This window comes from Caretta caretta, chromosome 9 (assembly GCF_965140235.1).
Source record: "Caretta caretta isolate rCarCar2 chromosome 9, rCarCar1.hap1, whole genome shotgun sequence".
Lineage (NCBI taxonomy): Eukaryota > Metazoa > Chordata > Testudines > Cheloniidae > Caretta > Caretta caretta.
In genome coordinates, this window is record NC_134214.1 from 90,276,450 (window position 1) to 90,296,347 (window position 19,898).

At 42.6% G+C, this 19,898-nt stretch overlaps 1 protein-coding gene across 1 annotated transcript in view; it reads right to left on the reverse strand.

The window, feature by feature from the left end:
• Positions 1-1,239: 1,239 nt before the first annotated feature.
• The window catches only part of COMMD5 (COMM domain containing 5), a 28,749-nt gene continuing 10,090 nt past the window's right edge, over positions 1,240-19,898 (reverse strand). The window contains exons 4-7 of the mRNA XM_048863101.2: positions 19,322-19,372; positions 11,849-11,944; positions 8,380-8,455; positions 1,240-1,500 (exon numbers count right to left, since the gene is read on the reverse strand). Of these exons, the coding sequence (XP_048719058.1) occupies positions 1,399-1,500; positions 8,380-8,455; positions 11,849-11,944; positions 19,322-19,372 (325 nt within the window). The 3' untranslated portion in view covers positions 1,240-1,398. The remainder of the gene's footprint in view (positions 1,501-8,379; positions 8,456-11,848; positions 11,945-19,321; positions 19,373-19,898) is intronic.

Consider the following 19,898-nt stretch of genomic DNA (forward strand, 5'->3'; position numbering starts at 1 on the left):
TTCGTTTCAGCAGGAAGTCACGCAGTCTAAAATAATGCTACAGTCTGAAGTCAGTCCAACATCATGTCAGTGTATTTTTATGCCTATTGTGGTTCTGAAAAAACCAAGAACCGACTTGTCCTCTCCCACACAAAAACATGGGGGAGTGAAAAAGGCTTTCTTGAAACTTCATGCATTTAATTTCATGTATCTGTGTGTGTGTGTGTGTGTGGACAAGGGAGAGTTTTGCAACCATACCAGACACAGGGGCACCAGATGACTAGATGGCGCTACTGAGTCAGAGGATCAGCAGGTAGCTAATATAATCCCGTCCTTAAAAACTACAATACACGCTACGTAAAATGCCTTTGACAGGTAAATCCCATGGTTCCAACGCCTATGCGCTGTGTTGTCTTCATGCTATTACCCAGCCTCCACACCTCCCCGGCAGCAAAACTCACTGAAGCCTGGGTTCATGAACACATGCATCCCTACTCCGCAAAGCACTTAAACGCATGCTTGCTGTCCCATTAAAGCCAGTGGGACTTAAACACAGGCTTAAAGTTAGGACGGTTCTTACGTGCTTTTCTCAAAAGGGATGACTTAAGCATGTGCGTAAGTGCTTTCCTGAATCAGGATCTCAAGCACCACTGCGCTACCTTTCTGCTCAAGAGGAGCAGGAAACAATGGGCAACAAGAAGCTTTGGATTTCTGCTTGGAAGTCCAGCAGGTAACCAGAGCAGCATGCTACATGGAACAGTTGCCCACCCATGACAACCTGGTGAGGGGCTCTTACAGGCTCAAGTTCCACCCCCCTGCTGTTTGCACAGCCCTAGCTGGTTGGACTAGATTTCTTCTTTCCCGCTCCACTGGCTCCCAATTTTCTTTAAATTACCTTTTTAAACTGTCACTGCACCTCACTCACTTGTGGAGAATGCACATATTTTGAGAACAGACAGCAATTTGATTTGTATGAAACTTGCTCAATTTCCTATATTTGTCATGCTGTTTACAGAGAGTTTTTTTAATTTCAAGCATTGCAAAGTTTTTTTACGTTACATAGTGAAGGGGCTTTCGGTAGCAAGCTTTCTAAAATAATTAGAGATGAATCATTATCATGAAGCAATGGTTCTTACATCTATTAGGACAGTTATTTTAAAAATGTTTTGATGAATCATACAGAAGCGCTCACAAACAGTGGATTATACCATGTTCATAAGTATATTTCTTAGGAGAAAATAAGTTTGAGAAAACAGCAGAGGCTTTTAACACTTTAATTGAAAAATATTTACAGCAGATGTTAGAAATGTTATGTTACAATACTGATACATGCAAAATGATTCTGGATCTTTATTTTGCATTTCACAATTCTCTTTCAGGTTTTCCAAGTGGTTCTATTAATTTGCTGTTTGGAAGTGTTCAGTCCTGGATTTTCAGAATGCTTCTTTTCTCCAGATCATTCATTTCCTTCAATATCAGGGCAACGTTGTACCTTAATTCTTGAAACTTTACAACTGGCACCTGAAACATAAGATTCATTAGAATTATGACTCATCTGGCTAATATACCCATGCAGACAGAAAACATTCGAGAACATCAGGCCCATATAGGTTCAGACAGGTTTTATAGATTTTAAGCAAAAGATCAGAGGCTAACAAAATGCTAGGTAATAACATAAGAATGACCACAGTAAGTCAGACCAGTGGTCTATCTAGCTCAGTATCTGTCTTCCGAGTGGCCGGTGCCAGGTGCTTCAGAGGGACTGAACAGAACAAGGCGATTTATCAAGTGATCCATCCCCTGTGGTCCAGCCCCAGCTTGTAGCAGTCAGAGGTTTAGGGACACCAAAGGCATGGAGTTGCATCCCTGACCATCTTGGCTAATAACCACTGATGGACCTAACCTCCGTGAACTTATCTAATTCTTTTTTGAATCCAGTTATACTTTTGGCCTTCTCAACATCCCTTGGCAACAGGTTTCACCGTTTGTGTGTTGTGTGAAGAAATACTTCCTTCTGTTTGTTTTAAACCTGCTGCCTATTCATTTCATGGGGTGATGCCTGGTTCATGTGTCATGTGAAGGGGAAATAACACTTCCCTATTCACTTTCTCCACATCCGTCATGATTTTACAGACCTCTGTCAACCCCCCTTGGTCGTCTCTTTTCCCAGTCTTTTTAATCTCCTCACATGGAAGCTGTTCCATCCCCCTCATCATTTTTGTTGCCCTGCTCTGCACCTTTCCCAATTCTAGTGTATCTTTTTTGAGATGGGGCAACCAAGGAGGCCACACAGGATCAACCAATCATGATTTAGTAAGTTACATGGCACTTTGCACTATATCTAATACAGATGCAGGCAAGGAGTTTGTTGCACCTCTGCAGATTATAAAATGCCTTTGGGACTCTTCAAGACAAGGAAGCTTTGGTGGTTCCGAGCTGCGCTGGTTTTTAAGTGCCCACTAGACCAGGGGTGGGCAAACTTTTTGGCCCAAGGGCCACATCTGTTAATAGAAATTGTATGGCGGGCCATGAATGCTCACAAAATTGGGGTTGGGGTGCAGGAGGGGGTGAGAGCTCTGGTTGGAGGTGCGGGCTCCAGGGTGGGGGCCAGAAACAAGGAGTTCAGGGTGCGGGAGAGGGCTCCAGGCTGGGGAGTGGGGTATGGGCTCTGGCTGGGGGTGCAGGCTGGGAATGAGGAGTCTGGGGTGTGGGAGGGTGCTCCAGGCTGGGGCGCGGGGGTTCAGAGGGTGGGAGGAGGATCAGGGCTGGGGCACGGGTGTGGGAAGGGGTGCAGGCTCCGGCTGGGGGTGTGGGCCAATGGGAGTTGCAGGGGCGGTGTTTGGGGTAGGGGCAGCAGGCAGAGCAGAGCCCCCTGGCTGCCCCTACGTGGAGGAGTCGGAGTGGGGCCATGCCGCTGCTTCCGGGAGCCACATGGTGCGGCCCCCAACCCTGCTCCCCGCCTGGAGCGCCGGTGCGAGGAAAGCCCCAGACCCTGCTCTGCAGCAGGAGCTCAAGGGCCGGATTAAAATGGCTGGCGGCCCAGATCCGGCCTGCAGTTAGCTCACCCCTGCACTAGACTCTCTTCTGTAACTTTACAGCAGCACAGGAAAAGGTGGAAAAACCCACCTAAACTGAATCCGACGCTGGCCTCCAGTCTGCTCAAACGAGGAGACTTTTTTATTTTTAGACGCAAGATGGTGGTTTCAGAACATCAAATATATTTAAAAACAAGTTGTTCTTTTTTAAAATAATTTACATTTTGCAGGTCAGTCACAGCCAGAACGTTTTGAACTGTTTGGATAAGTACTGGAGTTAAAAAAAACTCTGAGTCTATTCATGCTCTGTAAATGGGAAAGTAGTTATGGGAGATGATGCCTCAGGTATAACAATGCGATTACAGGACAATGGTGCACTGTTAAGGCAGTTACGAAAAAATGTGGCCGCATGACTTTATGCAAAATGCACATTCAGATAACATTACAACCAGCACGCTGGCTGTATTCCTATCCCCCCCCCCCCGCCCTCCCTTCTTCTGGAGGTGAATAAGAAGGTTAAACAAAGTTTTATGATCCCAGTCACTTAACAGGATGTTTATGCTGATTGACAAAATACAATAAAATATGTGAGAACCAGTTTCGCCTTCGAGTTATCTTCCAAGCTGAGGTTTCTTTGTTCCCTGCTGGTTAGCATCCTAACGACCAGGGGCAAAATCCGCTCATCAGATCCATGGGCTGGATTAGAGATAAGCTGCAGAAGTGACGACTTATCCTGGCTGAAATGCACTAGGAGGAGTTACCCAGATGCTTCCATGCTCCAAATAAGGATTCTTGCAGCCTGTGCACATTTCTGCAGGCCCCAGTGGATCTTCAAATGGGCATTTGGTCTAGCTAAAACAAAGGGACCTTGAGTCCCTGATTAATTGAAGTACAGGGGTATATTAGGTGGTATGGATAATATACTCCTTACACTTTATCTTCGCTACAAAATGGCATTGTGTTAGAACATTGCTGCGAGGAGACCAATTAGCTTATAGGATGCAGACCATGATTTTGCAGTTGGTGTACATAAGGAGGATGCATGTTCAGCATCATGTCAGCCCCATGATGTTTAAACCTTGATCCGGGTAGGGTTTAACCATGGCTAGCTGACATGACGGAGATAACTTATCCTTGTCTCAAAGTCATGGTTAGCATCGTTCGCGAATTTGACTATTCACAGTCATATTCTCACATGACATTCACTAGCGAAGTGATGCCCTTAGATAGAATAACTCAATGGTTTTCAACCTTTTTTCATTTGTGGACCCCTAAAATATTTCCAGTGGAGGTGCAGACCCCTTTGGAAATCTTAGACAGTCTGTGGACCTCCAGGGGTCTACGGCCCACAGGTTGAAAACCACAGGAGTAACTGATGTACAGTAACAGCCTCAGATGTGATTACAATTGGAAAATAGATGGACAAATGCATAATATATGTCCGCTAATGTCAAGGTCTTAAAGCAAAGGCTAGCCAAGCAGATTGTTAATGAGGCTGAGGCTATTGCTACATTACAGAGCTTACATGGTTACAGAAATGGAATGCCTCTTGTGCATGGGTTCATGTAAAAATTGCACCCATATTCCTCATTTCACTTGGAAGACACTCATTTTTCAGCATGAAGAAACAAATCTAATGGATTTATCTTTACCACTGCAAACCCCAAGGAGCCAAATGGGGGCAGTGATCTATTAATGCCGCCAGACCCCTTGTGAGACTAAAATGTTCCTTCCACAACATGAGACTCCTATCACACGTTTGCTAAGCATAGCATGGACCACCAGTGAAGTGAGAGGAAGTCAGCACCTGACTGTGACTCTCTCATGCAGCTGAGTAGTAAAAGCGTTTTTTTTTTTTTCACTTAAACGACAGGCAAGCAATGTGCCTCAAAATGTTGCAGTCCCCCCTTCTTTATTTAACCACTCAGCTCCGGCAAACATGGCTTGAGACAGAAGGGTCAGCAGACCAGAGGGAATATAACTTTTGTGTGTGTGCAACAGAATAATTTTAAAGTACTATTCATTGTGGAACAATCCTTTGGATTAATTATCTTGGTCTTCCAGTCCAAACACAAACATGCCTGAGCTAGCAGGTCACTGTGTGTGCATGTTTGGGCATGAAGGAAACTTCAGAAGTGGAGAATGTTTGCCTGCCTGAATAAGGCACTTTGAACCAGAAGACAGATTTACCTCCAGATCTATTAGAGGGGCTCTAACATGTAGAAATCCTGCTCACAGCCAGTTCTGCAGCACCCAGATCTATGTGGCAGGTGGATTAGGATTCAGAATGAGATATGCTGCTTGTGCATGGTGATTTGCATGCACTAGGGGAGACGCAGCAGCAGATCTCCTTGACAGGACGGCTCCACCTTTAAAAAGGTGCAGAGTTGCATTGCTGACTGCCCTTTTGGTGTCTGATGTCCCCTCTGGGAAGAAAAACATGGAACCCCGAACCCAATCCTGGCAGTTAAGGGAAGGAGGAACTGATTTTCCAATAGATTTTTGAAAATATTTGTAATTTTCAGTTGTGCTCATTTGTTTGGGTAGGGTGAAATTCACTCCTGTGCAGAAGTTTAGCACAAAGCCTATGCACCACTTAAGTCTCAGGAGCTGGCCTCTGCACAGGGGTGAATTTCATCTTTTGTCATATGGCATCTTAAAGACTTCACAATGTAGCAAATCACAGTCAGGCCTTTCCAAGCAGCTTTATGTTAAGTCTTTCTGTGAAACAGTTTTCCACGTTAAACACAGTAAAGGTTGTGAAGCCAACCATTTAATCCAATACCTGGCGCATAACCACCAGATAACTAATGTATGAATTGAAGCCAAAAGCACTAACAGGTGAACTACTCATGCACACAGCGTTATTTATAGAGTGCAGCATTCTATTACAAAAGTCAAAAGTACAGACAAGTTCATGCCATTTTCTGGGAAGGCATTATGTACAATGACACAAAAAATGCCCTTGCTTAATTGGAAGTAAAAAAGGCACCAAAGTTTTCTGCTCTCTTTCTGGAAGCAGGATGTGTATTAAAGAGAAAGTGAGTAAAGATACCTGATAATTATCTTCTGTGGCAAAAGTAACAGGCTTAGTGGGGCATCTAGCATTTCATAAATTGCTTCAGTAACTTCCCAGCCATCAAAAAACATTGTCTTATTTTAAGATTAAAGTCAAAAATAAAACTATAAAAAGTGTTAATCATCAGAAATTATGCAATACTACTTCGGAGTGATTACTATTTCTCTGGAAACCAAAGTTTCAACAAAACAGATTCATAGATATTTAGGTCAGAAGGGACCGTTATGATCATCTAGTCTGACCTCCTGCACAACGCAGGCCACAGAATTTCACCCACCACTCCTGCGAAAAACCTCTCACCTATGTCTGAGCTATTGAAGTCCTCAAATCGTGGTTTAAAGACTTCAAGGAGCAGAGAATCCTCCAGCAAGTGACCCGTGCCCCATGCTACAGAGGAAGGCGAAAAACCTCCAGGGCCTCTTCCAATCTGCCCTGGAGGAAAATTCCTTCCCGACCCCAAATATGGCTATCAGCTAAACTCTGAGCATATGGGCAAGATTCACCAGCCAGATATTACAGAAAATTCTTTCCTGGGTAACTCAGATCCCACACCATCTAATATCCCATCGGGCCTATTTACCATGAATATTTAATTACCAAAACCATGTTATCCCATCAACCATCTCCTCCCTAAACTTATCGAGTTTAATCTTAAAGCCAGATAGATCTTTTGTCCCCACTGCTTCCCTTGGAAGACTATTTCAAAAATTCACTCCTCTCATGGTTAGAAACCTTCATCTAATTTCAAGTCTAAACTTCTCAATGACCAGTTTATATCCATTTGTTCTTGTGTCCACATTGGTACTGAGCTTAAATAATTCCTCTCCCACTCTGGTATTTATCCCTCTGATATATTTATAGAGAGCAATCATATCTCCCCTCAACCTTCTTTTAGTTAGGCTAAACAAGCCAAGCTCCTTGAGTCTCCTTTCATAAGACAAGTTTTCCATTCCTCGGATCATCCTAGTAGCCCTTCTCTGTACCTGTTCCAGTTTGAATTCATCCTTCTTAAACATGGGAGACCAGAACAGCACACAGTATTCCAGGTGAGGTCTCACCAATGCTTTGTATAACGGTACTAAAACCTCCTTATCCCTACTGGAAATACCTCTCCTGATGCATCCCAAGACCGCATTAGCTTTTTTCACGGCCATATCACAGTGGCGGCTCATAGTCATCCTATGATCAACCAATACTCCAAGGTCCTTCTCCTCCTCCGTTACTTCTAATTGATGCGTCACCAGCTTATAACTAAAATTCTTGTTATTAATCCCTAAATGCATGACCTTACACTTCTCACTATTAAATATCATCCTATTACTATTACTCCAGGTTTCAAGGTCATCCAGATCCTCCTGTAGGATATCCCTGTCCTTCTCTAAATTGGCAATACCTCCCAGCTTTGTATCATCCACAAACTTTATTAGCACACTCCCACTTTTTGTGCCTATGTCAGTAATAAAAAGATTAAATAAGATTGGTCCCGAAACCGACTCTTGAGGAAGTCCACTGGTAACCTCCCTCGAGCCTGACAGTTCACCGTTCAGTAGGACCCGTTGTAGTCTCCCCTTTAACCAATTCCTTATCCACCTTTAAATTTTCCTATTGATCCCCATCTTATCCAATTTAACTAATAATTCCCCATGTGGCACGGTATCAAATGCCTTACTGAAATCTAGGTAAATTAGATCCACTGCGTTTCCTTTGTCTAAATAATCTGTTCCTTTCTCAAAGAAGGAGATCAGGTTGGTTTGGCACGATCTACCTTTTGTAAAACCATGTTGTATTTTGTCCCATTTACCATTGACTTTTTTTCCAAGACCTTGCATACTACAGATGTCAAACAGGTCTATAGTTACCCGGATCACTTTTTTCCCCCTTTCTTAGAAATAGGAACTATGTTAGCAATTCTCCAATCATACAGTACAACCCCTGAGTTTACAGATTCATTAAAAATTCTTGCTAATGGGCTTGCAATTTCATGGGCCAATTAATGGGCTTGCAATTTCATGGGCCAATTCCTTTAATATTCTTGGATGAAGATTACGTGGGCCCCCCGATTTAGTCCCATTAAGCTGTTTGAGTTTCGCATGCCCAAAAAGAAGATAAGAAATCATTTTGGCTGGAGTTTTGTAATATACTGTGTGTGGCTGCACAGAAATCAGAATATACTAAAGAAAAACAATGAATTGTCCATGAAGGCTTTAACCTTTTTAATAGCAATTTAACTTTCTAAAAGGAACGTAAAGTGGATCTCTCTCTTTATCTAGTAGAATAAAGACTTACTTCAAAGCGATGAGCTGTCCCATCCGAAAGCTTCAGCAGCATTAAAATGGACGGTTGCAATGCACGGGCCAATGAACTGAAATTATTTACATGATTAGTATTAAAATAGTACACATTTGCAATGCTATAATATAGCATTATAAATTAACCCTTTCCGGTGTCCGAGAGGGGTCCCATAGAGCTCACATGAATCATTTCCAAACATTTCAATCAAGCATTCACATTTGGCTGGGTAGGAAATTCAGAGGAACACAAATTAACAGAACCCTATCAAATTCACTTTCATACTGAGGTAGCAGACTAAAAAAGGAGCTTTTATATTTAAAAGGAAATGTATTCAAACTTGTAATCATGACAGATAATAAGCCAAAGTCAACCCTGGTGTAATTCCACTGATTTCTACAGAGATACAATAGGGATGAAAATCGCCCAAATACTGTTAGCAAAAAAGAACACAGACCATCTTCCTATGTATCTTATGTCAAGCAGCACTAAACAACAGTGCCCTAAACCCTTCCATTCCTCTTCTGCTCTAAACTGCAGCCCCAGCTGGGGAATCAAGCTCTCCTGGAGACTGTGCTAAGTTTGTGACTTGCTATTTTGTTCCAGAGTCTATTTGGTGACCAGAGGAGTGGGAAATGAGTCATCCCTGTGCTGCCTGCACCAGCGGATGTTGCCAAAGCCAGGTCAGGTACTGACAAGCATCAGAGCTGGAAGCCTGGGATCACTCTGCTTCCTCATCTCTTCAGCAGAGGCGATGGCCAGATGACAAACAAGAATTTCTGAGGGGGCGGGGAGTGGCAGGGTGACTGGAAAGGAAAATAAAAGGGAAGAATACAGAAAGTGGAAGACATACTGTTCCTGAGTTGTTTGGAAGGAATGGTGAAGCTATTATGGGGCCCTTGAGCCATTGAGGCTAAGGTTATTTATCTGCATGCTTTGCTCTATCTTAGAGAAAGAATTTGCAGTGTAGTGGCATCTGAGTGGAACTCTTTAGAACAGGGGGTCTCAATCTTTTTCTTTCTGAGGCCCCCCCAACATGCTATAAAAACTCCATGACCCACCTGTGCCACAACAACTGTCTCTCTGCACATAAAAGCCAGGGCTGGTGTTAGGGGGTGGCAAGCAGGGCAACTGCCTGGTGCTCCATGCAACAGGGCCCTCCATGAAGCTAAGTTGCTCAGGCTTTGGCTGCAGCCCTACAAGGCAGGGCTCAGAGCCCCAGGCTTCAGCCCCATGTGGTGGGGCTTTGGCTTTCTGCCCTAGGCCCCAGCGAGTCTAATGCTGGCCTTGCTTGGGGACCCCCTGAAACTTGCTTGCAGCCCCCTGGTTGCGACCCACTGCTTTAGAACACACCTCAGGGCACTCCTTAGTTGTAACTACCCTATCTGCTTTGTATAATTCAGTTCAGTCAATGGCGAGTGCCCAACATCCTCTGCGCTCTGAGTTGGCTGCACAGCTAATAGTTAAAAGTTGCTTGGCTTCCAATAGTTTGTTGCATCTGTGGGTGCAGGGTAATGTCTCAAGCAGACAAATGCTGTGTCTTCTTTGGCTAAGTTTTGGCCAGTATTGCCCATTTTGGGTCGCCACAGTGCACCAGATCCATGGGCCTCTTGGTTGGTAAAGGACGGCAGTGAGACACCATGGCCACTGTTGGTGTTATGCCAGCGTCTCTTTGACTGAAGGTAAGGAGACAGCTTCTCAGGGATGCACTGGTGGGTCCACTACTAAAGAAATTATCTTGAGCCCAACAATCTCAGCTACTGACTCACATTGCATCTGCCTCTTTTGGGAAAGATTACCTAGACGATTTCCTCTTTTGGGAAAGATGGCCAAGCAGTTACACCAGAGTCAGCACTCCATATTACCTTCAACCTGGTCAATCTCGGTTCAGACCAGGTCTGAGGGACAGAAATTGCATGAGCAGTACTGGTCACTCTTTCTTCCTGGCTCTGCCCAAAGACAATGTATCTACGTGGCTAGTGTAAGATGTGACTTTGGCCTGGCTGATCATAAATGGCTGTTCACAAGACTGTGAGATCCCTAGCAGGAGTAGACAGAACTATTCTGAAATGGATTCACTCCTATTCAGAAAAGTGGTCCCAAGGGGTAATTATGGATGATTGTTTATCCACCCAAGAGCTCTCTCATGTAGGGTACTGCAAAGGTTCTGCTCTGTTGTCTCTCTTAGTCAATGTGTAAATTAGGCTGCAAGGAGGCTTAGTAAGGAGACAAGAGCTGCTGTGTCTGTAGTGTGCAGATGATATTCAGCGCCACTCTTCTCAATTACAGTTGATCCCACCAATGGATCTGAAAGGATAACCAGACATCTAAAGGAGACTGGGGTTCGAAGGATGGTTGGCTGACCGAGGCTCAGTCCAGGTGAGACAGAGACAATGTTAGAAAGTTGGGGAAGCAGCCAAGTGAACTGGCTGGAGTTCTCTCAGCTGCAACGTGTGTGGGGCCATCATCTGTAAATCAGGGGTGCAGTTTAGACTATTGTTGGAGACGCAGGTAGTAACTGTGTGCAAGAGCATTTTTTCCCCATCTGCTTGGTAAGAGGAGTGTCCTCTTTGGTTTCAAATGTGTACTGACCCATGCCTTTGTCACTTTGAGATAAAGACTGTTGTAATGCACTCTACTCAGGGCTACACCCTGACACCACTTAGAAACTGCAGCTAGTTCCAAATGTGGTGGCCTGCTTACTAATAGTATATGCTGGAGCTCACAGCACTGCTGCTCCAAGAGCTGCACAGGTTGCCTGTGGGCTTCCAGATGAAAGTCAAGGTGGCAGTCTTGGGTTTTAAGGCCCAGGTTACCCAAGGGACTGCCTCTCCCCTTGGACCATACAAACACAGGTGCAGTCAGGGGAGGCACTAGAAATGGAACTCCTCTGATACAAAAGAAAAGGGAAGTTTCCTTTTACTTCCATGCTTGGCCTGCCAGAGTCCAGCTTTATCCACCTTCTCCACAGGCTACAAAACTCATCTTCCTTTGTGGTGTTTGGGGAGGGGACGGGATGTGGTTAGCTGTTATATGGTGTTATTACATAGTGGGATTGGATTGGATTGGGTTACAATTATGGCCACTGGAAGGGCACTAATTAAATTTATTATTGTGCATTTTAAAATATTGGAATATTGAATATGTCACAGAGCTTCATACAGATACAGGGAGGGGAGCTTCTAGCATGCATATTTTAGAAATCTAAACAAACAACAGAAGGCATAAAAATGCATGAACTGTCTTAACAAATGATGCAAGCATTTCCAACAGACTGATTTTATGTAACAGTAGCCCTGTATATAATCTGATTTGTGTGTTACTCAAGGTTATCTCCATACCGTACTGTTTAACACTGCATGCAAATCTCACAATGAGATATATTTTAGCATTGAGAAGTGGCACTGCAATTAGAGTTTAGAGTTGGAAAACCCTTTCACTGGTCCCGCAGGCTTTTATTCCTTACCTTGTGGATATAGCCACGTCCACTCTCCACTTAATGTCATTAACACTTGGCAGCTTATTTCCTTGTTTCATAGTTGTGGCTTCAACAACAGGACGCCTGGAAGATAAACCAGGGAAGGGAAATTATGAAGCATATGTGCAAGGCAAAAATCTAAAGGGAAAAAAATATCTCTCAGTACGAACAAATTTCCCCTCTGCGGCTAGCATCATTCAGAGCAGTCTGAACAAATCAAGGTTTTGTAAAGGTGCTGCATCTTGTGCTCAGACTACACACACACTTCTCGCTTTTTGCTGCACTTTTCAACAGATAATTTATCGAACTACTGTGGGTAATTTCAGTAAACGGGGGTCCAGTAATAATCTGCCAAAGGGTTATGGTAGACACCTGAGTGCTGAAATTGAAATCAAAGTAATATATGTCAGTGATGCACTATTAACAACTAGGGTCCCTCTGCCAATGATATATCTTTATCTCCATGTGAGGCCAGCACTAGCAAATAAGAAAGGAAAAAGAGGATTTAAACACAGAAATTAAGATGTGCCAACACCCTTCTCCCCAACTGCCCTCCCCATAGCAAACACATACAGCACTGCTGCAGCAGAGCACACCTGATGTTCACATCAGGGAGCAGTCTGAAGCATGCAGTAAAATGTCATCTCTGGGTCCTTGTTAGAGTAGGTAAAGTGGATTGGATCAGAGTTCCTTATGTAATGCTCAGTCACAGCAAGCCCCGGCATGACTTTTATGATTTTGTCTAGTCTAATAAATGAAAGTTTTGGCTTCTTACACATCATATTTTGTAGCAAGAGTCACACATGCTGTGTATTTCTATGAGAAAATGCAGTTGATGCTGATTAAACTTCAGATGCCTGGCAGTCTTTAAAATTTTAATAGCATCTTAAACTCAGGGTAAGTAAACAAGCCAAATCTGATACAAAGACACAACAAGCATCCATTTTTAGGTGTACTCATAAAACTGTCTCCAGAGGTCTGCTGGGGAGACAGTCTGAACTTTGTGTTACTCACCCTTTTTTTTTTTTTTGGGACTAAGCTTCTTGTGCCAGGGTAAGTTATTTATGGTACATTTCAAAGCTACTCCAACCAAGGGCTGGATGATGCTTCACATAATCTAATTACATACTTTATTTCAGAAGAGAGTCCTCTTTTCACAAACAAGGATACATTCGCTTGATAGTCTAATGGCTATCTCTACTCAGATCCAGGCGTACGGTTTGCTTGGTGTCTGCTTATAATTTGTCCAGAGAAATTAGCAGTTAGACAAAGGTGTGTAACATTGACAGCCTAAGGTAGTATGATGTTCTTGTGTAGAGCAAAGGCAAAAAACAAACAAAAAAACCACAGGTTATTTTCAGAACTGAGAGGCATCCCTGGTAGTGTGGACAAAAACATGAGCAGAGGAAATAGATCATCTGGCTCTTGCCCATAGTCAGCCCATGGATAAGAAATAGGTCAACACAGCTGGGTGCGACTATGAGGAGTCAGAGCCTAGAAATGGGCATTAGCAGAATCCTGACAGGATTAAACATTGTAAGCATGCCTTCCCCTCAATGGCAAGCTGCTACAGGGTATCGTTTGCAGGAAGATCTCCTCAAAAATACCCACGCTGCAATTTCTTGCCTTTGTACATGCTAATGTCAGTCAGTGGAAGACACTTCAATTAGGCAGTAGGCTCTTGGGGGGAGAGGTGGAATGAGAAGTATTTTTCCATTTTCTAGGTTGGGATGGTTGGTGTTAAAGGTCCACAGTGCAAACAAGTGTGACGAGACTAGCCTCAGACTCTCACTTAGAAGTCACAAAAACTCTGTGGACAAAATTTAGACCTTTAGTTTGGTGCTGGACTGATAGCTATAAACTTCTCTTTACAGGGTAGTTTCTTTTTCAGTCAACACCTTCTTAACCCTCTCCACCCAGTATACAAATGCAGCTGGAAACGGAAAATCAATGCATGAGAACACAGCAAAGATGGTAGAAACACAGCAGCCAAAGCGAAAAGAAATGGGACGTTGGTGATAGGAAAAGAAGAGTTTATTTACACTACAAAACATAAGACACTTTTGACTTCACAGAGTCTTCACGGCGCCTGCTGAGACTCTTGTCTTCAAAAGCACTTTAATTAAATATATATTTTTTTTTTGGTAAAGCGCGTCCACCAGTGACCCCACGTACGATCAGCATGCAACGCTTCGCACAGAACTGTCTGGGAACAGTGTGAGTGAAGGAACACTGGGATGCACCACATTACACTTGGGACATAATGATATTCATGGGGACCTAAATTAATGTGTCACAATACCCTAAGCAAAATGCATTGCCACAGGAGAGCATCTGGAACGAACTACCAATGTCAAAATTAATGACAAATTAATTCCGGACATAGCAGCATTTGCCTAAAAGGAATGTATGAAAATACTATTGTGTAACAAGAGCACACGAATCAGTGAGACACACAGAACCATGGGACCCACTAAGCAACGATCTGACAATACAGTAATCTGGATTAAAATTAAATTGTACTAAGTTTATTGTAGGTATTAAAAGTTGGAGAATCTATAGTAATCCCTTTCAAAAAGCAGCTTTAATTTCTCGCAGTTTATCTGATGGTGTCTATCAGACATGCTGCTCTTCTCCCTTTATCTACACAGCTTGATGTGTCTGAAACTGTGGAGATATAAAGAGAAATACAATTTTTAATTTTGTAGAGCTTTGGAACTGTCTTTTAAGATGCAAAATTATGTGGATAGGCCAGAATGCCTGGGAAACGATAAAAATAAGAGGTCAAATGTTTCTCTGAAATGGATTCCTCTGGGATATGTAGTTCATATGAGTTCTGAATCAAAACATCTAATACTTCTCACGCCAGTGGTCATGTACTTAGAATGACCATACATACATTTATAATTCATTAAGAAAATGTAGGATTAGGTGTTAGCTCATGCAGCAGATTCGCATGGAAATGATACATGGTCCTACAGGTCCCTCTGTTCTGGTTCTCAAACATGAAGCCAGATTACATTGGATAATCACAGCTGGAGTTAACTCTTCTGAAATTAAAAAAGCTAAATTCTCTAACACAATAGCGGCCTGGATGAAAATAGATAATTCATGCACATTCCACCCTCCCTTCAAACGTCTCTCTCCATCGCCAACATTTCACTTGGCGCCTATGAACTCTGCATTCTTACATCTACCATGGTGTAATTCAGAAAGACAATTACAGAAAGGAAGAAAGGAGTAAAATGTATACCTGCTCCCAAGTAGTCTGTACTTTGAGCAAAGAGCCTAAACAAGGAAAATTAATAATAGTTTGAACTTCTGTAGCCTCATTCATCCATTTGCTTGGGGTAAAACAAAACTACCAAGAACAAGGAGAAAATTATATCAAATAACAATGCTGGGCTTGATTCTGACAGGGCTGAGTGCCCTCAACTCTCAGTGAGGTGCACTCAGCACATGCAAGATCAAGACGTTTATAAATATGGGGAGAGATTAAATAAGGGTGGAGGATCCGTCTGGGAGAAAGGACCCCCTAGAGGGGAAGAAAAATAGGCTGCTCTAATCCTCCTTGATTTGGTGTAGCTCACTAATCCACTAAGCGATCAGGTAAACGAATTCTGACTAGTGCAGCACCATCTATTAACCCTTCTAGAGTGTCATCAAATCACCTGGATTGAATTCTCAAGTCAATACGGCTGGATGACTGAACTCGATCTAGGAAAGTCTCTAACAATTACAGCACAGCATATGGCATGACACACGTTGTTAGACTGTTAATGAAGCATGCTAATGAATATACTCTGTACAATGCAAGTTATAGAAAGCTTAATGACGATGAATAATCATAGAAGTATAGGACTGGAAGGGACCTCAATAGGTCATCTAATCCAGACCCCAGCACTCAAGGCAGGACTAAGTAATAACTAGACCATTCCTGATAGATGTTTGTCTAACCCAGTGGTTGTCAACCCGCAGCCCAATTAGTACACAGCTGTATGCTAAAAAATATCAAGGTTCCGGCTGCCTGTCCCTGCATGTGGGGGTCCAGGTCCCGACTGCCTGGCCCTGCGCGTGGCAGGGTCTGGGTCGGGGTCCGGGTCCTGACTCCCTGCCTGCCCGGCCCCCACTGGTCTAACCTGTTCTTAAAAATCTCCAGTGAAGAGATTGGGTACCTGTCTTCTGAGACAATTTGTTCCAGTGCTTAACCACCCTAACAGGAAGCCTTTACTAATGTCCAACCTAAACCTCCCTTGCTGCAATTTAAGCCCATTGCTTCTTGTCCTATCCTCAGAGGTTAAGGAGAACATTTTTTCACCCTCCTCCTGGTGACAACCTTTTATGTACTTGAAGAGTGTTGTCATGTCCCCATCTCAGTCTTCTCTTCTCCAAACCAAACAAACCCAATTTTTTCAATCTTTCCTCCTAGGTCATGTTTTGTAGACCTTTAATCATTTTTGTTGTTCTCCTCTGGACTTTCTCCAATTTGTCCATATCTTTCCTGAAATGTGGCGCCCAGAACGGGACACAGTACTCTGGCTGAGGCCTTATCAGCACAGAGTAGAATGGAAAATTGTTTCTTGTGTCTTGCTTACAACACTCCTGCTAATACATCCCAGAATGTTGTTTGCTTTTTTTGCAATAGTATTACACTGTTGACTCATATGTAGCTTGTGAATGACAATAACCCCCACGTTCCTTTCCGCAGTACTTCTTCCTGGACAGTCATTTCCCATTCTGTATGTGTGGAATTTGATTGTTCCTTCCTAAGTGAATACTTTGCATTTGTTCTTATTGAATTTCATCCCATTTACTACAGACCGTTTCTTCAGATCGTTTTGAATTTCAATCCTATCCTCCAAAGCACTTGCAACTCCTCTCAGCTTGGTATCATCTGCAAACTTTGTAAGTATACCCTCTATGCCATTATTTAAATCACTGATGAAGATATCGAACAGAACTGGATCCAAGGACACATCCCAGAGGGATTCCACTCGATAAGCCCTTCCAGCTTGACTGTGAACTACTGATAACTACTCTCTGGGAATGGTTGCTTGATTATTTGCTCCATTATCTTACCAGGTACTGATGTTAAACTGACTAGTCTATAATTCCCTGGAGTTGTCCTTTTCCCCTTTTTATAGACGGGCACTATATTTGCCCCTTTCCAGTCCTCTGGAATCTCTCCCATCTTCCATGAGTTTTCAAAGATAATGGCTAATGGCTCAGATATCTCCTCATTCAGCTCCTTGAGTATTAGAATGTATTTCATCAGGCCATGCCAACTTGAAGACATCTAACTTGTGTAAGTAATTTTTAACTTGTTCTTTCCCTACTTTAGCCTCAGATCTTGCCTCATTTTCACGGGAATTCTCTATGTTAGATGTCCGATCGCTACTAATCTTTTGGTGGAAACAAACAAAAAGGGCATTTAGAACTTCTGTGATTTCCACATTTCCTCTTACTGTCTTTCCTCCTCATTAAGTAACAGGCCTACCCTGTCCTTGGTCTTCTTTTTGATTCTAATGTATTTGTAGAATGTTTTCTTGTTACCCTTTGTATCTCTAGCTAGTTTAATCTCATTTTGTGCCTTGGCCTTACTAATTTTGTCCCTACATGCTTGACTGAATTTTGTCCGTAGATACATAATATCTAACTCTTACATAGCATTTCCATCTGTTGGGGAAAGTATCATTATCCCCATCTTACACATAGGGAAACTGAGGGACAAACCCAAAATCATTCGGAGTCTCCCAAAGGAACTGCTGGTTTCCACTGCACTTGACTACTACTACTGGAATTCTGTGACACTGCACAATGCAGAATTTGTGCAGAATTAATGTTCCCTGCAGAATTTTATATTTCTATGCAAAATTTGTGATTTCCACTGAAATGCTTCCTTTTTCCAGTTTTGCGTGTTTCAAATGTATTAGTTATGTATACACATAACGTCTCTGTGTGCACATGAGCCTGAACACATCCCCCTCTGCTCCCATCTATCACTGAATGCCCCAGCACTCCTGCCCGCACCTGGCATGGGGGCATGCATACCACATCTGGAGACAAAGGGGTGTCAGCTGGCAAACCATGTGCATGACCCAAGCCACACAAACACCCCCTCTCCCTCCACACACTCACCCTTACATACACACACACACACACTCACTCTTTGCTGGGTCTCTCTTCCCCATGCTAACAACCTATCTTAAACAAAACTCACCAACCCCCCTCCCACTACAGTGGTGTGACTCAAAAACCTTATAATACACATAGAAGCTTGAACTTGGACAAGACATGACAGACAGACACAAAACAGTCCTTTAGGATGCTAGCGCCCTCTTAGGCCAGGTCATTACAATACTTTTGTATAACCTATTTTTGTATAATGACTTTGTTTAAATGCAATATTTAATTTCACTGAAACAGAACATAACTGTCACCAAAATATATCAAGTTCTGTATTAATACGCCTAGTAGAGAATCTATTTGCCAAAAAAACATTTCCTGAATTTTTATTGTTGTCTGTATTGTTACAGACATACTTGCTGATGGGTATTTTGAAATAAATTACCAAAAAACTGAAACTGGTGTGATTATATTGTATTTTGACAAAATATGCAGAATTTTTAAATATTGTGTGCAGAATTTTTAATTTTAGGGTGCAAAAATCCCCAGGAATACCTGACACAGTCTGGGACTTCATCATTTGCCCTCAGTTGCAGATATACTAGTTGAGATTTTCAAGGCAGTTCAAGAGATTCAGCTACATGTCCTCTATCCAAGCAGTGCAAGAACTGTGGCTAAATTCCCTGCACTGTTTTAAAAACCTCAACCATTATTTTAATTGTCCATACACATGAATGCATTAATCATGGAGGAACAGTGCATAAAAGTAAATATGACCCCTGATTCACGGCGCTTGCAATGCAAATCATACTGAGCAAAAGACAAACTACACAGACTGAAGACTGAATCTTCATGGGGAAGGTCAGAGATTTGGGGAAAAAACAATTTATATGTTGGGATTATTATTAGTGGTGGGTCATCAATGAAAGTCCCTGTAACAGCAGTGTGCCTTGAGAAAGTTTAAATGTGGCAAGAGAAGCTGCTTGCTGCACAGAGGTATACTCTTCAACAGACAGTCACTTTACATAGAATCCAACTTGTAGGGTGAAATCCAGGACCCTGCTCATTGGGACCAGGTTATCACCCACGATCCTTTAGACCAGTGGTTTTCAACCTGTGGTCCATGGACCCTTGTGGGTCTGCAGACTACGTCTAAGGGGCCAGCAAAAGGTTGTCGTTACCATAGAACAGTGGTTTTCAATCACATCTAAGATTTCCAAAGGGGTCAGCACCTCCACTTGAAATTTTGTAGGGGTCCACAAATGAAAAAAGGTTGAAAACCACTGCTTTAGACTTCTGATGAGAGCATGTAAATTGATTTATAAAATTACTAACCTGTTACCAAAGACCACACTAGCAAAGTCCGTGATGAACTCTTCTGGTATCCTTAAAGAAAAGGTCAACAATATAAGACAAATATATAAGTGTTTTGTAACCACAGATACACACCCTTCTCTCTCCAAGTTATGTAAACCACTACATAACTCAAAACAAATAGTTTTATCAACATTTTACATTTTTTCCTCAGTTAGAACTGTCATCAGATTTTAAGCAATCACTGAAGTTCAGTCAAATTGCGAGCAACACAGCCTAGCAGGATTCCACTACCTTTTAGAGCAGGGGTCTTAGGAACTCCATTTCACCTTTCCCTCCTTCCTTGGATAGCCTTTATTCTCTAAAGCAAATGGTTAGATACATCAAGTGTGAATTTCAAAGGTGCTCAGCACTGGCCTAACTGCTCTCAGTGAAGTCAATTGCAGTTTTACCAATACTTTAATGGGAGCAGAATTAGGCCAATGCTGGGTACTTTGGAAAATTCCAACCAACACTTTTTGATTTTACTTCCATCTTAAAGTTCAAGGGAAAGAGAATGAAAAGTTTTGCAAAGAATGGCACCTCAGAGTGATGTGGA